This window comes from Triturus cristatus, chromosome 4_1 (assembly GCF_964204655.1).
Source record: "Triturus cristatus chromosome 4_1, aTriCri1.1, whole genome shotgun sequence".
In the NCBI taxonomy this organism is placed as follows: domain Eukaryota; kingdom Metazoa; phylum Chordata; class Amphibia; order Caudata; family Salamandridae; genus Triturus; species Triturus cristatus.
Window position 1 is genome coordinate 492,090,563 of NC_140585.1, and position 27,397 is coordinate 492,117,959.

At 42.4% G+C, this 27,397-nt stretch overlaps 1 protein-coding gene across 4 annotated transcripts in view; it reads left to right on the forward strand.

Annotated features, from left to right (window-relative positions):
- LOC146855138 (solute carrier organic anion transporter family member 1A2-like) overlaps nucleotides 1–27,397 on the forward strand; it is a 643,199-nt gene that overhangs the window by 217,104 nt on the left and 398,698 nt on the right. For 3 of the 4 annotated variants that reach the window (XM_085650570.1, XM_085650572.1, XM_085650571.1), the window contains exons 4-5: nucleotides 823–955; nucleotides 22,117–22,220. In XM_085650570.1, the coding sequence (XP_085506696.1) occupies nucleotides 823–955; nucleotides 22,117–22,220 (237 nt within the window). The remainder of the gene's footprint in view (nucleotides 1–822; nucleotides 956–22,116; nucleotides 22,221–27,397) is intronic. The other variant, XM_085650573.1, reaches the window with a different exon arrangement.

The window sequence follows — 27,397 nt, forward strand, 5'->3', positions numbered from 1 at the left end:
ATGGTGGTGGTGTCTTACTTATTTAGTGTATTGGTGTTTTTAAATGCTCTACACAGCTGTCTCCTAAGTTAAGCCTGCCTGCTCAGTGCCAGCTACCAAAGATTGCACAAGGGAATTATTTATTGAGACCTTGTCTGGGCCTTATATTGCGTTGATGAACGTATTGCTAGTGGTAGGTGTATGTTTACCCCTGATAATAATCCACCTTCCAACAATAGGGAACTGTACTAAACTAAGACATTGCCCAGGGTGTTGTGACTTGTATGTCTCCCAATATGTTTCACTACCCAGTATTCAATGCAAGCCTGAAATGTTGGCTAAAATCACACATTTTCCTCACATTTAGATGATAGAAATTTTCAAGTCTGTGGGATCTATAACACTCCTACCACCTAGCATTCCCACACTTCTGATAAAAGCGGTACCCTTCTTGTGCCGAGAAGTAATCAAACTGGGGACCATATTTGTCTTTGCATGGCCTCCAATTTGATCCATTCCTGTTGTAGGTGCTAGGCTCTTCCACTTCAGCGGAGCACTGTTTTTATCAAATATGACAATTCCTACAAGATCCATATGAATAGATCGGTGGAATAAGATGCAGTGAAAGCGGCTGTTCAAATCAGAGTTGGAAGCATGTGGGAGAACATTTATTAATGTGTGTAGAATAAAAAGCTGAATAGTATTTAGAACTGGGGCAGTGAGTGAGCACCATTACTTGGTTGTTTCAAAATATCAGTCTTTCTAAAGTAACCATTATGCCTCCCCTCTCTCTCTCTCTCTCTCTCTCTCTCTCTCTCTTTACAAATCTTCAAAATATTTAAGGAAATCTGTTCGTGATAGCATTTGTCAGCTACTTTGGAGCGAAGTTACACAGGCCAAGAATAATTGCTTTTGGATGCCTAGTTATGTGTTTGGGATGCTGTTTGACAGCATTGCCTCATTTGCTGATGGGAAGGTAAGTGGAATATTTCAGTGTTCTGTGATTACTTTTTAACCACTTTCTGTTTTGGGTTGTGCTATTGAGACAAAGGGGCCTAATCGCCAAAGCATTTTCTGCCGTAAATATACGTTTACTGCTGAAAAAACATTGTTTACACCTGCAAGGAATTCACAAAGGGATTCCTGGCAGGCACAATGCATTCACTACTGTGGATCTTTCCTCCACTTAGGCAGAGAAATCTGCAGTGGTAAATCCCACTCAAGGGGTGGGAAGTGAGCATTTCATGTCATGGTTTGTCTTGGAGGTTTGGGACTACCCACACAAAGACATACACATTTGTGGGCATTCCCAAAAATTTAGCCCGTCTCGTCCCATCCTAAAAATGGTAGAAAAGGAAATCCTGTTCACCACCTGATTTGTGGGGGGTATGTGAGTAGATCGTTCTCCGCTGTGGATATTAAAAAAAATTGCATTTGCACAGGCGGCTTAATACACCTTGCCACATGATTGTAATTTAATTACCTGAATGTTGAAAATGTCATTTTTAAAAATCTGTGAAACATGTTTTTTTCATTTAAAAAAGGAATACTGATAAAATAGAGTGATACCAGTTAAACCTTATTTTAGAACTCCCACCCACGTTGGTGACTGCGTCTTTTTGTTATGTAACTACCATCTTGGATGGTGCACGCAAAATAAAAGAAGAGTATTCAATAGCTTTTCAGACAACATACATTCTGGTTCATTCATACCCGTAGTTCCTTCATCTCACACTGGAATACCAGCTCACCCTGTCTTCAAAAATATTTATTCTAATAGTAGGGATTATTTGTATTCTATTTTTCAAAGAAATATTTTAGAACTTATATTAAATATTGGATTTAACCATGTATTCAAATGCAGAAATTCTATGCATCAAATGTTGCTTTCCACCTCTACTAATGGGTTGAAACTTCATCTTGTAATTATATTTATAAAAAATCTGACTTTTTATCTATCATGCCAGTTCAACCCAGTAGATCACAGCAATAACTTTTGAAGCGTCCAAATTCTCCTGAAGGCATTTCTGTCACCTCGCTTTGATCAAAGTAGGCTTAGTAAAGATGTACTTTTATACGTAGGGCAACAAAACATCACAATTACATCTTCCATTTTCACAAGCTACTTTAATCCCAGCAACATCTACTGTTTCAATGAATAATTGCGTGATTCAGATCAATGCAAATCGATCTTAGAGGCTAAGCAACTGTACTCAAAATAAAAGTTTTTAATGTACATTACAGAATGCAATAAACTATAGTCTGCAGGGACATATGGTGTGCATGTATATTTGGGAGGTGTTCCTAAATTGTCCTCTAAATTAAAGACATTTTATTCTTCGCCACCTATATTTCTCTTTATGTATTTCTTTAATTGAGGCTGACAGATGTTAAATAATACAAATGTAATTGGTAATTAAATATAATCCATTCACATTGATTTGACTGCAAGTGGTTAAGTGCTGATTTCAATTTCCAGATGTTGCTCTCATACTTATATGGAAGCTAGTGTAAGGCACTATTTACATTGTGAAGATGTATATTTAGCAGTCATGAGTAGCCGTATTAGTGATTACTGGAACAGAGATGCACCCTCCTTTCAGATCCCCACTGTCAGTTAGTCGCTAAACTGATGGAATATCAAAGAGGGGCATCGGATTTACCAATACTGGAGATTATGTATGGAGTCAGGATCAGCAGTGGCAAGGATTCCTACGTTTCTTCTTCTTCTTCTTCCTCTTTGGTTGAGCCTGCCTGGATCATTCATTAATGAGAGGAAGGAAATATCTACAAGCGAGGTGCAGAAGAAGATGCCAATCAGCTAACATCTGTCCTGTTGCAGCACCCTTCCTTTCTTATCAGCTACTGTACTGCCAGCCTAAATTCTTGAGGTGGGCCTGATGCTTCACAGTGCTAAGCTCTCCATCACCTCGAGAGGTTTATTGGAGATGGAGAGTTCATCTCCATCTTGCCTCATGTTAGCAAGCCAAGAACCGGGTGCCTCCTTCTTATTCCTGATCAGAATATTAGGAAGTGTGGGTTGGTGTTGATATTTTAAGTGTCTCTTGTTATGAATTCACATGTATGTATGTGCACATGTTTTTATGTGACCAAGTGAATGAATATATGTTAGTGTAATTGTGTTTATATGGATCGATGTCATTGAGATCATCTGGTAGCGATCCTTTCATAAGGTGGGTTGCCTCGCATCCTTTGATGTATGCCTTGACACCAGCATCCTAGACATAGAGTAACATATGATGGGCAACTTATTTTGGTGACCAGCCAAGACTTCTGGTGGCTACCCTCACATCACCACTTGCTTCTGGCTGGGCATCTACATGGGGACCCATAGACGAGGGTTAAAACATTTGACAGCCAGTGGTCACAGCATAAGGTGACACCCTGTGGTATCTGCTGGGCACTCATGGCATAAATATATCTATCCTTTAAATCTGATGTCCATCCCTGGCATCCAGTTTCTACACCTACCACAGATTGGTCTTACCTGGTATCAGACAGCCACCACTGGCGTAATGGAAACATTCCTGATCTAATGTGGGTATCACTGACATCTGGCGTTCAGCTCGCCAAATAGGAATACTATGGATTAAGTGACCACCCCTTGCTTAGTATAGGCACTCTGGACATCTAGTAGGCACTAATATCATATGATGGCCAACCTCGACATCTGATAGGCACCCCACATACCTGCTAGCCATATCTAGGATACAGAAGTATCTGATAGTAGCCACAGGCATACAATGGGTACAGATGAAGCCTGCTTGCCATCTTTAGCAGGATGTGGATATCCCTTGATGAACGTAAATATTCCTGTGACCTGGTTGCAATCCATTTATTTCTTGATCCATCCCTGGCATTAGGTGTTGACCACTGGCCTCTGAAAGCCACATCTGATATCAAGTGACCACACTTGGCCTTTAATGAACATCCATACTATAGGGTGAGCATACATGGCTTAAGAAGAGTGTCCCTACCATAAGCTAGTTAGCAGTGGCATCAGATGGGAATTCCTAATCTGTTACATTTGAGAAATTTGAGTAGCTAATGTTTAACAATTGATACTTTATTTGCCAAAAGATTTAAAATCATAATTTCCTTTACTACATGACAGAGATTGGCATTTGAAGGCTGTAAAAAAGTGGGCTATTAACTGGGGTTGATGTGAGTCACCCAGAAATACCAAGACCAGTATTTTCTCAGGGTAAGGCACCCTTTCAAATATTTAAATGAGGCCTCAACTCCCTCATAGCTATGCACGGAGCAGACATTCTTAACTTAGAAGAATGGGTAAATATTTGGCAGTAATAAAGCCTTTAAAAAGGTAAAAAAAAAACAAGAAAAATTCCACAATCAATTTCTAAAAATATAGAAATCCTAAATGGTCTAATTGACACAAACACAACAAAAATTACAATGAACATAACCTGGTATTTTAGGCAAAAGCATGCAAAGAAAAAGTAAAGTGATAGTGGTCCCTATTTTTGGTTTACCGGGAACTAGACAAGATTTCAGGCCTACCATGATGGATGTGTCAGATACACCAAACTGGTCGTTCTGTTCAAAGATTTTACCTTCTGACTTAATATCTGTAATGTAGTATAAGGCTCCTGAGGCTTGAGCTGGGAGCGAGTTTCGAGCAGCCATTTGGTATTTTGTTTTAATATTCCTACTTGCACATCTTGTTAGCGCGCCATTTTTTTAATTGATTAAAATGTACTCTTACCTGCTTTAGGCACTTCTGTGAAAATGCAGGTGGTACCGAGTCACAGTAGGCAGTGGATGAGGCTTGGGGCTGCCACTCTCCCGGGACGGTCGGAGTAGCTCCGCCATCTTGGAAAGGGTTGAAGTTAGCAGTGCAGCTGCTCAGGCCGGATCTCCCAGAGGCACATAAATGCAGGCGCAGCCGCGACCGCGTTAGTATAAGGCTCCTGAGGCTTGAGCCGGGAGCAAGTTTCGAGCAGCCATTTGGTATTTTGTTTTAAAATTCCTACTTGCACATCTTGTTAGCGCGCCGTTTATTTAGTTGATTAAAATTTACTCTTACCTGCTTTAGGCACTTCTGTGGAATTGCCGGTGGTACCGAGTCGCAGTGGGCGGTGGGTGAGGCTTGGGGCTGCCACTCTCCCGGGACGGTCGGAGTAGCTCCGCCATCTTGGAAAGGGTTGAAGTTAGCAGTGCAGCTGCTCAGGCCTGATCTCCCAGAGGCACATAAACTCAGGCGCAGCCGCAGCCGCAGCCGCGACCGCGCAGCGGACGGGCCGCTGGCGCACCGAAGGCGCGCCTAAGGCAAGCTCGTCTGCACCGGTCCATGCCGGTCCGACGCCAGGCGCCGGGACCCCTGTCGATCGCGCTACTGACCTCATCAGGTACTCGCGGGAGGAACTCCTTGCCCTGGCCTCTAATTGTCCATCCCTACCCTGGTCCTTGCAGGAACACTCTTTCCATTGCGAATTCTGTTCGCTTGAACTGACTTTGGCACAGAGGGACACTTGTTTATCAGGGTATAAGAAGTTCAGATTCCTCAGCCTTAATTGCCGTTCCTTGGCAAAGCACCATGCAGAGGTCTTTGACCTCCTGACCGATGAATCCCCAGATGCCCTCTTCCTTACAGAGACTTGGCTTAGCCAAGACGCCGTGGCAGTGCCTTGGCTGGCTCTTCCGCCAGGTTACGTGTTGAAATCTTTGAATTGTGAGGGCGGAGAGGAGGCGGGGTTGCAGTGGTAGTTAAGGAGGTTCATACCGTCAGCCTGGATAGGGAGAACATAGTGGGTTGTGAATGCGCTTCTTTTAAAATCAGGCAAACCCACAACTTCACACTATCTGGCCTTCTAATGTATTGGCCCCCGGACCGGCAAGCGGCTTTAGGGAAGACCTCTTAAGCAAAGTGGGACACTTCGCTAGTAAGGCAGCAAATTTTACTATCTTAGGGGATCTTAACCTCCACTTAGAGAACGGAGAGAGAGCGGAGATCGTCAGCTTCCTGGCAGATCTAGAGGCTTTCCAGCTGAGGCAACACGTGCTCGAGGGTACCCACGTGGCCGGCCATTTGCTGGATCCCGTATTTTCTAACCTTTATTTGATAAAAATGCGCCCCCGATCCCGCAGGCTTGGACTGACCATTTCCTGGTCTCTTTCTCTCTGCAATTGCAGAATAAGGCACATCCAACTTGCAACGCTCAAGTTTTTAAACGCCTATGGCACAGGCTTGACCCAGAACTTTTCTCTGCCTGGCTATCTGGCCATCGGCCTCAGCTATCTTCAGATGTGGACGTAGCTAACCGGTGTTTCCATGAATGGCTGATGGCTGGCCTGGAAAGCTGTATTCCAGCTAAATGGAGAAGGAAAGGACGTGGGCCATCTAACCCATGGTTTAATGATGCCCTTTCTCTAGCTAAGAAGGGCTGTAAGCAGCTGGAGTGTGTTTGGAGACGCTCGTATGATGCAACAGCAAAACTTGAATATCGAATGGCCCTCACGCAATATCATAAGAGCATTCGGAGAGCACGGGCGGAGTTTGTGGTTAGTAAAATTCGGGGCAGTTCTAACCCTGCCAAGACCATTTTCTCTTTGTTGGATGGCATGAAGAGCACAGGAGCCATCAGGGCTTCCCCTATTGCCTCCAACCATCAGTGTGATGAACTAGCTCAGTATTTTGTCAACAAGGTGGAGCAGATTTATCTGGCTCTCCCAAAGGCAGCTCTCTTGTTATAGGAGGTGGGTCCAAAAGGGGGTGACGCTTTGGGGGGTTGCAACTTGGTATCACTTCCTCTCATAACGCCTTTGGAGTTTGAGGCGTTATGCCTAAAAAGTAAATCGGGCTCCCCGGCTGACCCAGTGACCCCCACTCACTTCCGCCAATTTTATTCTCTGATTTCGGACGTGAGTTTAGATCTGGCTAATCTGTCTTTGCTGACTGCATCAGTTCCAAGGCATGGAAATACACAAAAGTTGTCCCTCTGTTAAAAAAACCTTCTTTGGATGCTGCTGAACCGGGTAATTATCGACCAATTTCCCAGTTGCCTTTCTTGGCTAAAGTGGTGGAGGCACATGTGAATTCCACATTGGCTAACTTTGTTGAGCAACACGCCATATTTGATCCTTCATAACACGGCTTCCGGCCCAGGCTTAGCACTGAATCCGCGCTTCTGGCCGTGTCGGAAGCTATTAGGGGCAGTCTAGACATAGGGGACTCAGCGGCCTTGGTCCTTCTGGACCTGAGTGCCGCATTTGACACGGTGTCCCATAAGATACTTCTTAAACGCCTACAGGACATTGGGATCAGGGACTTAGCTTTGGCCTGGATTAAATCGTTTTTAACGGGAAGATCTTTTCAGGTCTTGGCACCCCCTTTTTCCTCACAGGAGTTAGCGTTGAATCAGGGGGTACCACAGGGCTCCATACTGAGCCCTCTCTTGTTCAATCTATATGTCAGCCACTTGGCAGAGCTGGCTAAGGAGAGGGGGTTGTCGTTGGTGCCGTATGCCGACGACACCCAATTGGTGATATCCTTCTCAAAGAAATGCACCACCAATCTAGGCAAATTTAAGGATGATCTTCTAGCTATCTCCGACTGGATGGCATCTAATTGCCTACAGCTTAACTCCGGCAAATCAGAGATCTTGTTATTTGGGAAGGACCGGGAGCTGTGGTCCGAACAATGCTGGCCAGATCGCCTCAAACCCGCCCCACTTCCTAAGGAAACCGTAAAAAATCTTGGGGTATGGTTTGATCACGGACTGACCTTCGATAAACAAACAAAAGTTGTTGCGGGGGTCTGTTTCAGACTCCTACGGGGTCTAAAACCTTTGCTCGGGTTCTTCCCTCCTATGGTGCGCCAGACTATCGTCCAGGCATCTGTTTTGCCAAGATTGGACTACGGCAATTCCCTCTACCTGGGAGTGACTAGGGCAAGCATCAAGCGCCTCCAGAGGGTTCAGAATGCAGCAGCACGGATTCTGGTCTCATTACCTAAACATTTATCAGCAGCGCAGGTTCTCCCCAAACTCCATTGGTTGCCAATGGATAAACTGATACAATTTAAGGCACTGTGCATTTCACACAAGATCCTGTCACGACAGGCTCTGTTGGGCCTTTTTCATCTGTTGGAGGCCTACGTGCCTAAGCGCTCGTTGCGATCTGCCGACCTAGCTATGGTCTGCACTCCCCGAGTGTGGAGGGCTAGGGCCGGGGGGCGTTCCTTCCGTTGGCTGGCGGCAAAACTTTGGAACACACTTCCGACCCCAATCAGAACTATTGCCAACCATCTGGCATTTCGTAAAGCTTTGAAGACATGGCTTTTCCCCACTTCTACCATCTAATTGCCTCGACTCTCTCTTAGTTTCTCTGGGACGCCTCGTTGCTGTGGCAGTCATGCGCATTATAAATCTGCAATAAATAAATAAAATGTCAACAACCTTAAATGGGGGAAGATTGCATGCTGTAGTCGACAAATTCCTCTTGAAGCTGGATAGCCATTGGACGAGATCCTGCTGAAGCCTATGATATTAGTGAGAAAAGCTCCGAATAGGAGAAATTAAAAATTTGCAGGCACCTAAGTCCTAGTATCAGGTGGACACTTTTTGCACTTTTGCCCAGTCAAGATTTCTACCTACGCACTTACTCTTTTCCGGAGTCCAAAATCCTTTAGCATTACAAGCCTAAAGCTTTATCTGATGAAGTCTCTTTGAAATCAGATATCTTTGCAGCGTGCTCCCGCTGATGCTCTAGAGGATCTGGAAGCCAAAAAGTCCACACTTTTCTGAGTTTCCAGAGTTGCTATGTTTGCTCACTTCTAAGGCTTCAGGACCTCAGGAACAGCACGTAGGGGCCAGAACTCACTCCAGTGGAGGCCACCACCAGGGTCCAGTTCATGTCCATTTGCTACTGGTTAGCTGAGCACTTCAGGAAAGAGGCCTCTTGCAATTCCTTCTGCCTCTGTCACCACACAAGAGATCAGCCAACGACTCTTGGAGTCCACTTCTCTGTCCTAGGTACACAAGCGAGCAGGTCCATCCCTCAAGGTCTCCATAAAGGTCTCAGACAGCTTCTCCAGTTCTCTTCTCTTCTTTCTCAGGTCTCCATGGGGTCTGATGAGCTATGAGTGATGTGGTACTTTAGTAGGATTATGTAGCCAGTGGATGCAAGTGTCTCCTGAGCATTATCGAACTAATGGGAAAACGATGCCAGGCGCAACCCTTCCGACATTTTCAGCACATTCTGAGTGCTGTACATCAGGCTATCCCACAGTGCACTTTCCTAGGTAAAATCCAAGATAGCACAACCTTTCTGCCCGTGGAAGTGGCCTGTGTGGCAGCCTGTGGTGTGTTTAGTGAAATAAGTACTCCCATCTGCCTCAAGTACACCAAACTGATTCTGAGACCAGCTCATTCTTGCCTCGTGCTACAATGAGTAAGGACAGCCAAGGAAACAATAGGCTACCCATCCCCAGGTCTCCCTGAATGTTCAGGCTGACCCTTGTCCCTTTCAAGATAGTTAGCCTCCTGAATTCTTCCCAGCTAACTTCCCTGAGCTGGTATGTGTCATATACGTCACACCCAGGTCTTCCGGCCTAAAGGCCTAAGCCATTTTTTTCTACTCTAGAAGTAGTTTTCGCACCTCATTAGGGGAAAGTACTGGCAATCCTGTTGTTAGCAAGCTAATGTGCAGCACCCTACTGGACGTTCATGAAGACAAAGTCCAACTTTTAAAAAGTCACTTTTTCAAAATAGTATTAAAATTCGGACTTCACCACTGAATTGTATTTTTAATAAACATTAAAAATAGTGTTAGAATGTATGCAGGAGCTTGTCCCAAATGAAAGTTAGCAGAGCTATATTGTATTCTGTACTTTAAATGTCCCCATAGAATAGCTGCTGCCTTTCACAGAGTAAATAGTTTTTAGTGGCTAGTTGCTGTAGGTAGATGCTAACACAAAATTCTTGCATGTGCAATGTGCAAATACTAGGCACTCTGCCTTGTGGGCTAAAAGGTATCCCTCTTATTTGTAGAACTGGCATTAGAATAGTAAACTTGACCACTTCTCCCCAAATATATGCAGTTTCCTGAATGTTTGTGAGACCTGAGTGAGAATAGCGAATCTCACACCCCTACTATGTATACTCTCCTTAATTCTAATAGACTAGGGTTAGAACAGTAAATTTAACCTACACAATATATGGATTTACTCTATCTTTATAAGATTTTAATTAGAATTATGAATGTGCCCCCTCAGACATATGCAATTTCAACAATGCATGTGTTATTGAAATTAGTATATTTAATTCCCCCCTCAATGTTTGTGGTACTGGATAAGAATATTAAATGAAACATTCCCATATAAATGAACTTCCCCCTATATATATGGGACATGATTAGAATTATAAATAAGCACCTCCTAAATATATACCTTTCCCCAACATGTGTGGGACTGAAGTTTAAACACTTAAACCAATGTTAGTGGGACTGTGTAAGAATAGTATATCCTTCATGGTGTAGCACATGTGCTTGCCCCCACTCCCATTTTCCTCTGGACCTAGGGATTAATGATAACCTCTTCCACCGCTTGCTCAGGGCATTGCCACTCAGGATGTCATCTTCAATGACGTTCCACAAGTGATACCACTCAGGATTGTGACTTTGATATGTGTGCTGCTCAGTTGGCACCTCCCACTTATTATCATCTTGGCTAATTTCATCCCCATCTGTTATGTTATGTGTATTTGTAAATGCACTATCACTCACAAGGGTATCCTGGCACTGAGCAAGTGTGTGTGCCTAGCCATGCCTATTGTAGGTTAGTTAATTGAAAAGTCATGTCTTATGCTTCTTGAATTCAAGAAGTGGGGAGAAGGCTCTGATGTGGAGTGGGAAGTGGTTCCACCCTGCTGGAGTGATGTAAGTGAATGCCCATCCTACTGATCTGGTTTGTGTATAGGTGGGATGTGTGTGAGTAGGAATCCTATGGAGTGGACGTGTCTGGGTGGTTGGTAGAAGGAGATGTGACTGTTCAGGTAGGTGGGGCCTGAGTTGTGTAGTCCCTTGAATGTGTGTGTGCGTTCTTTGAAATGAGCGTGTTGGTGTATCGGAAGCTAGTGTAGTTACCTGAGGTGTTGTGAGTTCTCTGTGGGAGGTTGAGGATGAGTCAGCCTGCCGAGTTTTGGATGGTTTGTTGCTTGGTGATCCCAGTGTAAAGGGTGTTTCCATAGTCCAACTTGCTGACTAGGGCCTAAGTGATAGTTTTTCTTGTGTTGTTTAGGAGCCATTCGAAGATCTTCCACAACATCTTCAGGGAGTGAAAGCAGGATGCAGTAACAGCCCTGACTTGTGCGGTCATGTCCAGTTTTCTGTCGATTATTCTGAGATTCCTGGCAGTTGGATTCCCATGATGAGGTGTTCTTGCTGAAGATCACTACTTCTGCCTTGACAATGTTGAACTTGACAGTTGGCTTTCATCTAGTTAGCGTTACAACAAACAAATGATGGACGGAATGCTGACAATGCAGACATTCTCCCCCAGTCAAGAGATCTGGGTTAAATCCATCGTTCTTTTGCCCACTACACCACCCCAGTTTAGACATGGCCATATGCAAATCAGTCTTGACCCTGTGCCTCATGGGAACAGTCCAGCCCGAACTGCCAAACCATGTCTTCCCTGGACCGGAATCAAGCATCCTAGGACCGGTTTCTGGCTATCAGCCATCATCAGCCAGGATAGCTTGACTCCAGTGGCGTAGTGAGCACGGGTCCCACGTCTGGGAATACCCATCCCACTTAGGGCGAAAAGCGTTACAACAAACAAATGATGGACGGAATGCTGACAATGCAGACATTCTCCCCCAGTCAAGAGATCTGGGTTAAATCCATCGTTCTTTTGTTCTTCAGCTATCCTGGCTGACGAGGGCTGAAAGCCCGAAACCGGTCCTAGGATGCTTGTTTCCAGTCCAGGGAGGACCTGGCTTGGCAGTTCGGGCTGGACTGTTCCCATTGGGCACAGGGTCAAGGCTGATTTGCATATGGCTGGGTTCAAACTGGAATGGCATGGTGAGCAAAAAAACGATGGATTTAGGCCCAGATCTCTGTACTGGGGTGAATGTATGACATTGTTCTGCATTCTGTCCATCAATTGTTGTTTTTGCTTTCATCTAGTTAGCAACCTCAGTCATGCAGTCAGTAAACTAGTTTTTTGTGCTGGTTAGTTGTGTGTCATCTGCATAGGAGAGGATTATGATGTGTGTGTGAATGGAGTTGCCAGAGAGATCATAAATATTTTAAAGAGGGTGGGGCAGAGCAATGAAACTTAAGAAACACCACAGGTGAGTTTGCGGGTTTCTGAGGAGTAAGGGGCCGGGCTGATAGCTTGTGTCTTGTCCATTAAGAAAGAGCAGATCAAGCAGAGAGCAGGACATTGGATGCCAATCTTGTGCAGGTGTCTGATGAGGATGGCATGTGAGATTATGTCAAAAGCTGCAGAGAGAACCAGAACACCAGAACAATAGGGCCTTCTGTGTTATCTCGGTCAAGGATTATGTGGATATCATCTGTGGTGGTGATGAATGCTGTTTCTGGACTGTGATTGGGCCTGAATCTAGACTTCATGGTGTCAAGGAGCTGGTAGTCAGTGAGGTGTCAGTTGATTAGTTTCTCTAAAGCCTGTGCCAGATATGGTAGGAGTGAGATAGATTTGTAGTTGACCAGAGGATTTATTCCTTGAGCACAGGCATGATGTTGGCATGTTTTCAAGTGTCCATGTGTCATTTTTGTGACAAATCCACCACGCCACCATTGGACCTTCTCTTTCTATACCCTCGCTTACCCCTCCCCTTTGTTTTCTCATAGGCAATTTCTGTTATAATAAGGCATGCACTCATCAATGTCCTGATGATGATCCTACTACCCTAGTAACAGGTTCGAAACGTCGTCGACCCCAATAAAACAGCGTGCACATTAATCCATTGTGCAAAAAAGTGCATTTACTGTTTTTTAAAAGCTTGAGACATCTGATAATGTACAAAGCTCCTACTGTCTTGCCTGAAATGCCCTTGTGTGTTTTATAATGTTGTTTTCACGGGATACAGGACTGTGTCCCACATGAATTTTGTTCCTATATATGTTCATTGTTTTATTATAATATTAAACTGTTTGTCCGGCTGGACATCCAGAATATAGTATCGATTCCGAACTCTATTTATTTGAACATTATTCTATTTGTTTGAGGACCATTGTTTTTGTACTTATCAATATTATCCAGCCTATTCTATACCCCTTGATAAAAGAAGGTGAATTGTTCTGCCATATCATGCGGGTAAGTGTATTCCCCTCCATCTTCCCCCAAAATCACCTTATAATCCAGCTATCTAATGTGCCAAGAGGCAGCCAATTCTCTTGCCATACTCATATTGGAATGCTGTATTGTTCTGGTAACTGGCCGCCACCTTCTCGGTTACCCCTCTGTTAACCGTTTGCCATATCTCATTCACCCTCAGAAGGTCTGTGCCCAATTATCTCCAAGTAGGATTGCCTGCACATGCTGTATATCAAGCAATTCTGCGGGAATTGGGCCATTTCAAGTTGCCTATGTTTATTTTGTTGGACAATAAACTGAAGTGTCACCCCCCTTATGTATGTCTTCATACAATCCCATACAATAGCAGCAGTAGTGGTACCCTTATGCAATCATTTATAGTCTGTCAATAAATGTTTTAGATAGCCCCTGTATTTTCAAACACTCAAGCTAATGTCGTGGAAATGTAAATGGGCGACACCTTTCCCCCCACTCCTTGCTGATTCTGAGTAATCAGCATGACGGCATTGTGATCTGAAGTACCTTTAGGGTATATTTCCATTTTCGCCCCATCTAACATCTGCTTCTTGGCAAGTATCATGTCAATTCGGGAGTACTGCCTGTGGGGAGAAGAATGGTAAGTATAACCCGGGATTGCAGGGAATAGTGTTCTCCAAGCATCCGCTAACCCATGCAGCCTTATTAATTACTTTATTGAAGCTTGTGTTCTAATCATCCGAGCTATTGCCTGGCGATTAGTAAAGTCAATATTGTACTCCATTACACAATTAAAATCTCCCATGACAATGAGATCTCCGAGCCAGTATAACAATTCCATAGTTAAATATTTGAAAATAACTGGGTCATCAGAATTAGGATCGTAAACCACACAGATCATATATTTCTGGTTATTGTTTATTAAGTGGGCTATGGCTCACCTCCCCCTACCATTTTAACTACCAAGTTTCTGCCTTTTATTAAAGCCACTCCTTGTATATAAATTGATTGTGATCTACAAAAAATACTATCTTATCCTGTTTGCTTTAAGAGTTGCTGATCTTTATGTGCAAGTGCATTTCAGTTATTCCCAATATGTGTGGTTAATAAACAATGAATTCCTCCCGCAGTAGATGCTGCTTTCTGGCTTGGTTTAACCCAGCGACATTCCATCACATAGTTCTCAAACTAACCATCATGTTTCCCTACAATCATCGGTCCCTTCCCTATCTTCACAATAAGAATGCTTCCTTTCCTGCCCTTGCTCTAGATTCATGCTGTAACCTTTATGCTGTTTCCACACACTCTGGCTTGTATGACTCACCCCTGACCCTTTCCCAAGTAAAAAATGTCAGTGCAATCTCCTGTGATTACAAACCCAACCCCTGTACCTAGAGAAGGAATCATCCACCCCCTTCGCTGTCAACTATTATGACAGCCCCATGGGAGCGCACCATGCGGCCACCCCCCACCCCTTCACCCAACACAGTGTAAATTACTAAAACGAGCCCACATATTCTGTGATTAATATCTAAGACATTTTTCTAGTCCAATATCTAGCTTGTCTATATTTAGCATAGGCTAGATGATGTTGATCATTATCTAAGACAAGCCAATATCGCAGACAGAGTTATTGTTGCCACTGCTTCAAGAGTAAGGAGGCTTCTGCATCAGAATAAAATAATTGTGACCGTCCATCCTTCATAACCTTGAGTCGTGCCGGTTCTTGCAAAAGTACCTAAGCCCCGACATCCTTCAGCAGATCGATTAGCTGACGAAGCTTCCAGTGTTTGTCCATTGTGCTCTTACATAAATCTGATTGTACAAAGATAGACATAGAGTCCACCTTTACCAGTTTGGCAGGGCTGGCTTTGAGTTTGAGAACAAAAAGTTACCCACATAGATAAGAATTGGATGAGGATGCTGGTATTTGGCCTGGGTAGATTGACTCATAACAATAGGCAGTCTGTGAGCTCACTGGATCTGGGATCTGATATTTCTGGAAATACTTTCTGGGCAGGTTGACCACAAAAGCTCCAAGGGAGGGTCCAAGCATAGCCTTCCCTGTAAATGGGTTACCCCTAAGGGTGAGGTCAAGGCCTGGATCTCACGGCTTTCAAACAGGGACCCGGCCTTGTTATCTCTCTCATTAACTGCAGGGGACAATGCCCAGTTCTAAAGCATCGGCAGCCACAATGAGAATGCCTTTCTGACCCCAGAGCCAGATAGTGGTTTAGGCAGAGACACAGACTCGCCTATTAATCTATCCACCTGGATGACTTCAAATGCCGCTGCTAACTCTGAAACCATTGCCTTGGATCAGAATCGAGACTCTGATGTACTAGGTAAAGGGCCTTCGCTGACCACAATCCACCAGTTGTTGCAGATTCGATGGACAGAAGCGCTTGAGCATTATGTGCAAGACAAAGCAGACAATCTACTAATACATCAAGCTCTCACAGAAGTTACCAGCAAGGTTGTCTCGCTAAAGGAGCAGGTAGTCTCCTGGCCCCTGTTCAGAGTAAAATTGAGGACCTTGAGAACCAACAAAGGCGTAACAACCTAAGGTTTTTTGGCATACCGGAGGAGAAAGAAAGAAGTGATCCTAGAGCTTTTTTGTTTGTTACTTTACAGCATGTAAAATCAATATTTGTGTTAACAATATTTTGAGGACAATATTTTTATATCACAATATATTTGTTTTTAACATTCCGACATACAACCAAATACAGCAAACATTTTCAGTTCACAATGGTTTCTATGATAGTTATAACTGGAACTGGATTGGCTTCTAGTTATCAAAATGGGTTTGGTGCTGCAAGAGTTTTTGTTTTTAAGGCTTTGAGACCAAAAGACAATTTAAGCTATCATGCCCTAGTTTATTTATATCAATTTTCAGCATAGATAATAATAGAAAGCCAAGTGTACTTGTTTTATGCACAACATCCATTACTAGTCATCTGTAATGGAGGAAATCTATTGTCTTGCTATGTTATGTTTACACTGCCTCAATCACTTTTGGTAAGTTGTCAAAAATCTGCCAAAGACTTTGACCTGTCTTAACTGGTGACATAATCCCTTCTCTTTAGTTGTGGTCTTCGGTGGCGCTGAGGTATTTCTGATTTTATACCACCCTTAACGCCCTACAAAGGTGACTCGCTTGCAATCTCCACAGTCCTCTCCATACCATGAAAATCTTGTCAGTGCAGCCAGGTCCTAATTAACATTAAACTGCCATTGGACTGTCTGACACATTTTTAATTCCAGAGAAAGTATTCTTCAAAACCTAAAGGAACTAATATCCTCAAGAGGGTGTAGATTTATTTGATCCACTGGAGACAAGAGTGGGCTGGCCTTTGGTGGGGTTGGAAGAGGATGAGAGCTGAGAATTTAGGAAGCTGAAGCACAATACATTGAGAGACAGCAACAGGTTGCCACTCTAGTTAATCTAGTTGGAGAATTTGCTAGATTCAAGCAGGTATTCCCCAAGTCATATCTGAGTTTGCAGTGTAAAAACTGATGAGAAGAACAGAAACCTATCAGAGATCATATTTATAGTGAGATATCTTAGTGAAACAAGAGCTAGGTTGCACTTAAGCAAACCTTGGTGGAGAATGTATTAGATGTTCAAATTGATTTTTTTCACAAAAGTTCAGTTCCATTGTTTATAAACTGCTGCTACTTCAATTAAGAGTGATTCAAATAGTGATAAAAAGAAGACTGCCTGCTATACTCTACAATTTTCATCTTCCTTGAGAAGGACTGTGGAGAGGTTTTCCAAACTTTACCCAAATCTGTGTGTGAAACTCTGATGGCTAAATAAGCCAGCTTATTGCTGTCCCATGAAGACAATGGGTTATAGGTCTCAACTAGAGGTCCATGCATGCTGCTGGGACTTCTCCCCTAAGGCTGGAAAATTCTGAAACATCTTGAAGACAGAGATAGCTGTATCTGACTAGAAAGAAATCAGGAATTAATGCACATTTGGATTTTGGGATGTTTGGATGTGGATCTGACACAAAGCCTGAAAGATATTTTCATAATTGAACCTATGACCTTTTATCTAAGAAAACTTCAGTGAAAGTTTAGTAACTTTTGGAGTACAAGGAAAGATGCTACTCAGACAATCCTGAAGATGTAGACATTTTTACTAGGTGCTTTTTAAACAAGAAGATTTGCTGATATGAGTAAGTGATTGTCTGTTTCCAATTTCTTGGGAATAGTAGGTTGTCTGTATTAAACAGTCAAAAACAAAGGCATATCTGCCATCTTCCAAAAGCACCCCAATTAGTTTTTTAATAACGCTGAATGAGTACTTTCAATTAATTCATAGGCACAGAGAGGCTGATTTAGAGCTTGATAGACAGGGTACTCTATGCCAGTATGAACAAATACTTTGTCTGCCAAAACCTAGGAATGACCACCTCATTAAGAGATGGGTGGAGCTTTTGTTTTCTGTCAACCCATTGACTCTCCCAATGGAAACTTTCCTCTGACAGCCTGATTGAGTAAGGAGTATCAAAGGACTGACATGAGACCGCCCACCTTAGTTAAAGAGGATGATATAATGTCTTTTTTCAGTTTTTCCATCAGAAAAATCCTGTGGTGAGTGACAGAAAAAATACCCGCCCCCCCAAACCCTGGAAAAAACTCAGGTTGAAGGGGATTTTTTTTTCAAGAAACAGTCTCTTTAAATTTGATGAATGGTTGTCCATTATGATGGCCCATGTAATGTCCCCCACTGCCCTGATGGATTGAGTATCTCCTTCAAACCATAAATCAGAGTCAGAATAGGTAAACCCTTGGATACATTGTGTCTTTTTGATAATTAATTTCAGATCTTTTTAACTCGAGTGGTTTGGGAAATGTCACTTGCGTCTTTCATAAAGGTAATCTTGTTTTGGTACAGATGTTCATGTAATAAATGCACATTTGTCTGAGAATTGTCAGGCACACAGAAAACTCTTTAATTAATTAGTTTTAGATTTTTTTATTTTGTTTTTGACTTTGTGGGAGGTAAGCATTAGCTTACATTAAAGATGAAACCTTTTTCCGCCATAAGTTAAAAATGCTATTCCCTACCGTAGAAAATGCAAAATTGGATGTTGTATCTGCCAACCTTTTGAAATGTATTTGGATTTTATTGGTTTATTAACAGTTTCTATAGTATAGAACAGCACCACAGGGTGATTGAGAACTTCACATGAGATCATTAGGACATGTTACAAGCAGTAGGTTCCAGTGAAAATACTACATAAATTATAACAGCAAATTACTCATAAATAAAGAGCATAAACTACCATCTAATACACATCACTTACAGGTGCCCAAGTGGGATTGACTGTTAATATAGATATAAAATCAAGCAATCAGTCAATCAATCAATCTGTATTTGCTAAGCTCCACTGCTCACCTGAGAGGGTCTCTAGGCAAGTGAAATATAGTATAATATGCTGTGGATAATAGACATAGTGATGAAAAAATGTAACAGTATATATTAATCAAACTGATAAAAGTTGATGAGAGGAATGCTTGCAATTTGTCTATCCACTGGCAATCGCTTGAATAGTATTCTAACCCATCTCCCACAATGCCACCTCAGTTTAGACCCAGGCAAATGAGTCTTGACCCTGCCCCGATAGGGACAGTTCGGCCCGAACTGTGAGGTCATCACTAAATCAGAACATAAGCACCGCAAGACCGGTTTTGCCCTGATTAGGGCTCTTCAGTCGGGTGTAGCCTAGTTCCATTGGCACAATGAGCAAGGAACCTATATCTGGGCATACCCTTGCCGCTGACAGCGGTACATCTAATACACCAAAGGTGAGGGGAGGAATGCTTGCGATATACATTAATCTACATTTTAGCTTCTACGTTATTTGTGAGGTGTTATGGAGAAGGTATACATTTCAGTTCTTTTTTAAATGTATCCTAAGAAGATATTGATGTAAAGTCCCTTATGTCTGACTCATTCTTATGTAGCTCTCGACTCTATCTTGATTAATGAAGATCGCCATCTTCCCTCTAACACAATGGAAGCCGCCATCATTCCCAATTTATGCAGTATCATTGGAATAGCTGCTATTAGATGCAGATGTCTCCTGACCTTATATTTCTAAGATCTGTGTTGTGTTGTTTTAGATGCACTGAGAAACAGATTGTTCCTGAAGTGATAAGTGCTTTTAACTTAAGAGTATTCATTCTTGTTAGTGTAGTGTGTGTGATATGGTGAATAACAAAATAAGGTTTGTTGCTGTTTTCCATCGTGACCTGATGATTTTATGGATTGTTAGTAATGCAAAAGCAATGCTTCAATATCAATTAGACATTGAATAGTGTTTTGTGGGGCTACAATAACCTGTCTTTCAAATTCATCGCTGGTGCATTGAACCAAGTTCACACGTGTCACCTGTTGGTGGGAAAGCACACCTTGTAGTGTTATGGCAAAGTCATACCTATCGCAACAATATGGTCTTGATTTTTGAAGGAATGAAATCAAGACCCTTGGAACACCACCATAGAAAGATTGATTCAGTGATTCACTTTTTGAATGACTGGGGCTTCAAGAGTAGTGTCTCTGTGCCTAGAATTTGTAATGTTGGATTGTTGCACCAACAATTCTAGTCTTTATATTCCCATTGTGTTGATTTTTTTTTATTTTCAGAGTTTTTCTTTTCCTTTTTTTGCCTAAGATATTTCCTATGGATTCTGAGTACAGCTTTGCAAGCATGGGCTAACCTCTAGGGATGAGGTTATTTTATTAGCTATAGTTGTAGGATCCTTTCTGTTAACTTAAATGTCCCTCTGTCTTATTTCCTTTGGATTGCCTGAAGTTAGGACTTTAGAGGAAAGGAAGAGAGAACGGGATAAGGAAGTGATCTAACAAATAAACCGGTATCTGTGTCTAAGCCTGATCTTCCCCTCTATAGCAGCCTTTGGAGTGAGTAAGGAACAAGCACACTTCGAATGTAGTGACAAAACAGTTTTCTTCAGATCCTCCAAAGGTAGTTTGAAGTTTTTGAGGAAGATATTTTAGTTCCAGATAATCACATGATCAGTCTTAAATGTGAGGATTTGCTTGACAAATGTTTTGCTGACAGCTAACAAGTGATAGGATAGTTAAGTGGGGACTGGTTGGCTGTTGATTTTTGCTTGCAATACGTTGGAAAATGTGTATTGATAGTCTATCTACAGCATTGCATTTCATAAAATTGTTGTGAATTATAGCTGTCCCAGTAGTATGGCTTATAGGTCCATTGTCGACATTTGCTAAGTTAGCATGAGCTTCGCTGCCATGAGGCTGCTTTGCCACACGACACTGCACGCATATATTTCGCAAGACCCTGTTTGTCCCCCTTTCACATGAGAACTATCTACCTTGCACGTTCTCTGCTGTGCTCTGAGGTTTAGTCTGCACACGCTGTTCAAGGTTAAACAACAATGCCCCTTGTTATTCAGTTTTGGTCAGTCCACCGCACATAGACATAACATGCTACTCACAGCTGCACTTCTGGAAATCGTGTGCTTTCATATTGCAAACAAAACATGTTTTGAGACAATTAGAGAGACACCTTTCCTAAGAGAAGAGCTGTGCTTGTCCTGAGATGTGAACATTGCATCTATGCCTTGAGGTATGGGGTTCTGCTGACAAAGCCCAGAGGTCTTCTTTTTTATAATAAACTATCTCTTACCACGGGGAGGGTGGTTAGGTCATTCAGTCCTTTTCCACATATTTTTAGAAAATGATATCCCCGTTTGTATTCTATGGTATTGTAACAATGCTGACTATATTGTGTTTATGCATTTTGCTGCTAGTATTGGCTTGTGTACTGCACCATAGAGCGCATTATTTGAAATAAACATTTTAAACTATACTGCGTCTCAGATTACTCGCATTGTGGACAAGTACGAGTGAGTGAGCGAAAGAGTGTCTGACTCCCACGATTTCCAAGATAGAGTGACGTGTTCTGGGATGTCTAATCATTGGTAGCTTCGCTGTAGATGGAGAACGAATGAGACACTATAGCTAGTCGGTTTGGGATTTTGGGTACTAATGTGGCAGGTTGGTACACCTCTATTCACTAAGGTCCTGTTTTCCTGTGCATAGTTCTGTATATATGCAGAATCCCCGCAACATCCCACCATAGATTTTCGCAGTCCTATTCAAATCATTGAGTAATAGGATGGCAAGAGAAGGACCACACAAACCTTTAATTGTGCATTGCAAGCAGTGCATTAATTATCAAATGCATCTAATTTGTTTTCCTTTGTTAGATTTGTATTCTTCTAGCAGTGGTCTTGCCTTAAAATATGTTTATATCTTTGAATATTGGAAAGCAATTTGTATGTAGTCCAGTTTCACAACTTTTGTGTTGCATTCATCAATTTCCTTTTTTACTGGGCTGTGCTTTGCTATGAGTGGTTTTTAGTAGGATTGGGTGGCACTGGAACACATGAGGGCCAAAGTAGCAGGATATATCTAGGTTGAGTGCATTGCATTTTTATCATATAAATGGAAACCTGGGATTATACTTTAGCTCAATATACCTCACATTCTATGAACTGAATGCCCATTTAAATCACTACCCACTACAAGCGGCAACTTAAAACTGATCAAAGAGAGCAGTGATATGATCAGAATCATAAAAATTACATTCCAATGTGTTTGAATCATAAAACAGTAAATTGTACCTTGTGGTCTTCTTCCCTTATGTGATTTTCTTGATAGTTTATAAAAGCATAGTTTGTCGTTGTGAAAGGGTACTATTGTTTATGCACAACAGAACACGATCTTCTATAGGAAATGTATGTAACAAATTGTATCCATGTTTTTCCAGGTATCAATATGAAAGAGCAGTTACCTCATCAAACAACTCTTCTTCCAGCATGTCACTTTGCTTTGCAAATGACAGTCATCAGGATGCACCAATGTTATCGAAAGGTATTGCACAATTGTTATAATTCTCAAACACCAGAGGAGATAAGTCAAATCACAGGCATTGGAGTTCTTTAAGAAGTAGTTATGTGTTCAGTGCTGGAGCTGCCTTTGACAGGGTCGATATCTAACCTGGATATTTAGTTTAAGGAATATATATAGGTAAGTATAAATTTACTCTATGTACCTTCACATAAATGTAGCTTGACAATTTTTAAATATTCAAATACATAGGTGTGGCGTTATGAATAGTAAAGCCTAGATTTGCAAAGGCTTTGTGTTGAGTTTGAGGTACTTTTTTTAGCGCCGACCCATCACAAAATCTAATGGTGTGATTTACAATTCAACGCAAATCGTGATTTATGTTGGATTGTAACCCAAAGTAACGCAATGCAGCACATTGCACTGCCTTTTATTACTTTACGTTCAGGGGCATTCCAAGGGTGGTGCATGGGCATTCCCATGCAACCACCCATCGGTTTCAATGGAAATCCCTAGGGATTTCTCCCCAAAACGTGTGACTTTCTAATGCAGGTGTAACAAAGAGTATTTATTTACTGTCTCCTTTTCTAACTCTTTTCATGCATGCTACATTCTACAGTACACATACAAAGAGGAAAATGCTTTACTGCATAGTTGTTGTACCCCTTCCTGCACAAAAATGATGCTGACCACTATGCAAACACCCTTGCGCTGGATAGCAAGGGTTCCTGCACTGTCTCATGGCTACCAAAAGTGTGCCACTGCAGGGAAAGAGCAGAACTACTCCACCTTTTAGTAGATATGGTGAAGTTCTGGCCTCTTCCATTGATGCAACACAGAGCAGTAACTTTACTTACTGCACTGGGTTGTGTAAACATTTTGTAAATGTGGCCCACTAATAGGTACTTATAGTTGCTTGCCTTTGTGATACTTTGATATTCAATATTGTGGCATGATATTTTCGTAGCACAATATATTTGTGGTTAGTATACTCATGTTCAACCACCAGAGTTGCTAGATGCCACATCTACCTCTCTTGACTCCAATTCATGGCTCCTTCTTCAATTGCCCTGCCCTTCTAGTTTCTTCATATTACCCTTGCAGGTTCCTTCATATTCCTGCTTTCTCCCTTTGTTGCTTTCTGCCCTATTTCTCGATTTTCTGCCTTTCTCCCTCCTTTTGTGGGTCAAAGTCTTATGATGAAAATAAGTCCCTGGCAGAATAATAAATGAGAGTCCATTTTCATAACCTGCAACTATTGACACCAATTAAGCACTGTCTGTCTATAATGTTATTGTCAACCCCTAATGACTGAGTTTGTATACCCTAAACATAGCGTTCATTTTTAAATATTTGAAAAAAATTGTAGACTGATCCGGTGACCTCAGACAGAAATGTGGTAATGATATAATAGTCTGTAAAAATTAAAGTCTCCCACCCACCAGCTTTGCTAATGTTTAGTCCCTACCATGGTTTCATGTTTTTTGGTGTGATGCAGGGACTCTTTGGCCCACTGTAAGAGGTTGGCTCTCAGTTTGCCAGACACTAAAAACCACTAAAAAGATTAATGTAATATGTCCAACAGCCTACAGACAAGATCCCCCTTATTCTCGGTTTGTGCTGTCGGTATAATCTCATGAAATAGTCATTTCGATTGGCCACACAATGCAAAGTCATGTCCTAATGCAGTAGCTACCATTGGCACTGTGCAAAAAAACCTCAGGGGAAAAAGTGATTCACAGTGCAAACATAAAACCTATAGTGAAAGTCTGCACCGCAAGTTATCATTGGCCTGGCCCAGAAAGCCTCTCTTCTTGTTCATAAAGCTGAACAATATTTTGGTCCCAAAATATTGGTACTGGTTTACTGCTTGAGTCGAAGGAGATGATTTGGTCAATTGCTAAGTAGATGTGTCCTAATCATTCCCTGATAGGGCACTATTTGTCTGGTCGTGGGTAGTACTTTTCTGTGCCATGTTTGGTAATGGCCGTAGCGCCTGCACTCCTTAGTGGGTTATTGGTAGGCCTGGGCGAACATTTCGTTCCGTTCGCGGAAATTGCGATAATTTGACATTTTCGCGTTCCGCGGAGAGCGCGAAAATGTCAAAATTTCCGGTTTCCGCAGCTTGGCGATAATTTGTTTCTTGCTCGCGCTGTAAAACAATACATTCTCGCGCGCGCGCAATCGCCTTACCTGAATCCCTGCGTTCGCCGACAAGTTTTCTTGATCCGGTCGCGTTCTCCATGAGATGTTGTATTGTTTTTAGCCATTTGCGCTGTCTCGCGACAGTTCGCGCCCGCAGTGATGTCATGCGTCGCGCGATCACGTCTTTCTTCTCGCGATCATGCACCGCCAGACAACTCAAAACAAGATGGCTGCGCCTGCAAGCAACCACATGGGTAAGTTGGCGACCCGCAACCATGCAGAAAATCTCGCGAACATGCCGGAAAAAAACTTCCGCATCTTCGCGATATTTCCGCTTGTTTGCGATAATTTTAAACATTTTTGCGATAATTTGCGAAAGTTAATTTCGCAAATTCCGCCCACCCCTAGTTATTGGGTCTCAGTTTTATTTCAGTCCTCATGAGGTTTTTTTGTATTTAACTTTACAGGTATTTCGTACAGTCTCCCCCTGATAATTCGCAGGATTTTAAAAACATGATAGACACGTCATAGGTCAATTGTTTTTGATGGCTTTTCAGTACTTTAGTTTGTACTCTGCATGTTCCACAGCCAATTCACTAACTATAATTTAGCTCTGCATTTATTGGCACGCAGACCAAGTTTGTGGGCATAAACAATTATTGCCTCATATTTCTGCTTCACCCAAGTTTCATTATTCTGCTCTTCAGTACCTCAATGTGGTCTCCTATGAGCCTGTGATCTAGAGAGATGGAGAGCACAGATGCCTTTCTTTCTAAAAAATTGGATAACTTTATATCTAACTTTCGGAGACATCATGGCTGTGACAGCATTGTTTTTATAGAGACCTATTATATGTTGAAGGAAATTGGGTCACTTGATTTCTTGCACTTATTCATTGCCTTTATAGTAAAAGTCAGGTATCTGCTTCGAATCCCTGGACATTCAATCACTGTCTGCCACCACACAGACAGAAGGGGGGAAAAGGCTATAAAATGGTCTCAACTACAGGGTGTCAGGTTGAAATCATATTGTGGGGCACAGTTCCACCATTCTTGATGTATGGTTATTTTGAATGGGTGAGAAATGGAGCGGACACACAGCACGGAAGCAGCATGTGTCCATTGTCTTACTCTGATTGTCATAGGCCCTAGAAAACGTACAGTATCAATGGCAGCCTATCACACAGGAGTTCGAAAACATTCAGTAGCACACATAAAAAGGTTAGTCTGTCTGTCTGTCTGCCATTCTCGATCCTCCGAATGTACTAAATCTGCTCTGATTTATTATCTAAGCCATGGAGGCAGGTACATATTTAAAGTGCTTATGTATTTTGTGTGAAATACTCAATACAGAAATCTGTTTGCATTTTTGAGGTATAAGTGGTGTAAGATGATGTACTCTTTGCAGCCAGGGTAAATTAATCAGATAGCAGCCCCTTCTGAATTGGTGAGAAAAACAATAACATTGTGCAAGTGTTCTTGTGAGAAATGAAATTGTTGGTTGAGGAAGGTGAAATGCTATTTAAGCAACACCCACAATCCGTGTCAGGGTGATCCACAAAACGTCACTAAATTAACAAGGAATTATCCTGTGGTAGATTGGCACAAAAGCAGTCAGACATAACTTAGAGGTAATCTATTTTTATGCACACTTAAACAGTAATAATGTGAAAACAGAACACAAGAAAAATCCCACACCAATTTAGAAAAATAGAGCAACTTAAAAAAATTTAATTTACACCAAAGCAATCGGTAGAACTGGAGTTATGAATGTTTAAAGTGAAAATAGTGCTTAAATAATTAAGGCTCCAACCGTGGACATCGAAACACGAGAGCTAGGAGCAAAGTTGAAAGCTATTTCCAACTGCAATGCAGCATGGATCAGATACACAAAGTGGATTGGGCCCGGTCTCTCCTTACCTTCCAACTAAAAAGACATTTTGAAGAAAAATGTTTGAGAAGGGGAAGTTCAGAGGGGCAATGCAGTCGGTAGTGTTCGACGCGTCATATTCGTGGAGCTGCTTGACGAAGTTGCAGTGAAGATTTCTACTTTCTGGCTTCATCTCCCTTATAGAAGTAAAAAATCTCCAGCGGGACAAAGCTGCAGGCTATAGAGGACAAGGGCTCCACGAGACCGGATGCCCTTTCTGGGAAGAGCAGCTAATCAGGATTTACTGCTGCAGAGAAGAACGTAGCAGGAACTGCCATGAAATCAGCCCGACTGACAATTAGGCCTGGGTGGTGGACTCCGCTCCGTTCGCGGAGTTTGCGGAGTTTTCCGCGCTCTGCTGAGTTTTTTGTAACTTTGCGGAGTCCCGCGAGCAAAACTTAGCGAACTACGCCCAAGCCTGCTCACAATGCACCTTGGGTGGATTGGCAAGGATGTAGGTCCTGGTCTCCTCACAGTTGTCAGAGCACTTTTTTGTTGAAATCTTTTCAAATCCCTAGTTTTGGCTGTGGACTATCAGGGCATCTTTATCACCACCTCCAAGGGTCCAGTAAAGGAGGGGCACCACCTGGTGGGTCAGAACTCATTCAGCCTGGGTGAACGTGTGGGTTCAAGATGGATGGAGCTTTTTCTGTCCCTGAGGCTCTGATCGCGATGCTAGCCCTCGGAGTCACTCTGGAAGTCCTTGATACAATCAGAAAAACAGATCTCAAGCAGCAGGGCAGTCCTCTGAAGGCACAAGGCAGGCTTCAAGGAAAATGCCAGTCCTCTACGTGCAGCAGGGAATTTTTCTGAAGTATACAGCAGGCTATAGGCAGTAGGGCAGTCCTCTGAGAGTCCTCCCGCAGGTACAGAAGTGATCTGAAGACTGGGTTTGAAAGTCCTAAATTTATATCTGGTGCCAACTTTGAAGTGGAAGAAACTTCTTGAGTACCCTACCCCCAGAAGGTTCTGGAATTTCCTGCCTCCCTGCCCTGGTACCAAGCTGTCTGGGGGCACAAAACGGTAGTGTGAAGTTTTTTGTGTGTGCTAAGGCAGTATCTTTGAAGTGGAATTGGGGCTGTGTAGAGCTCCACCCCTCATCTGCTAGGATGAATATATGATGTTGC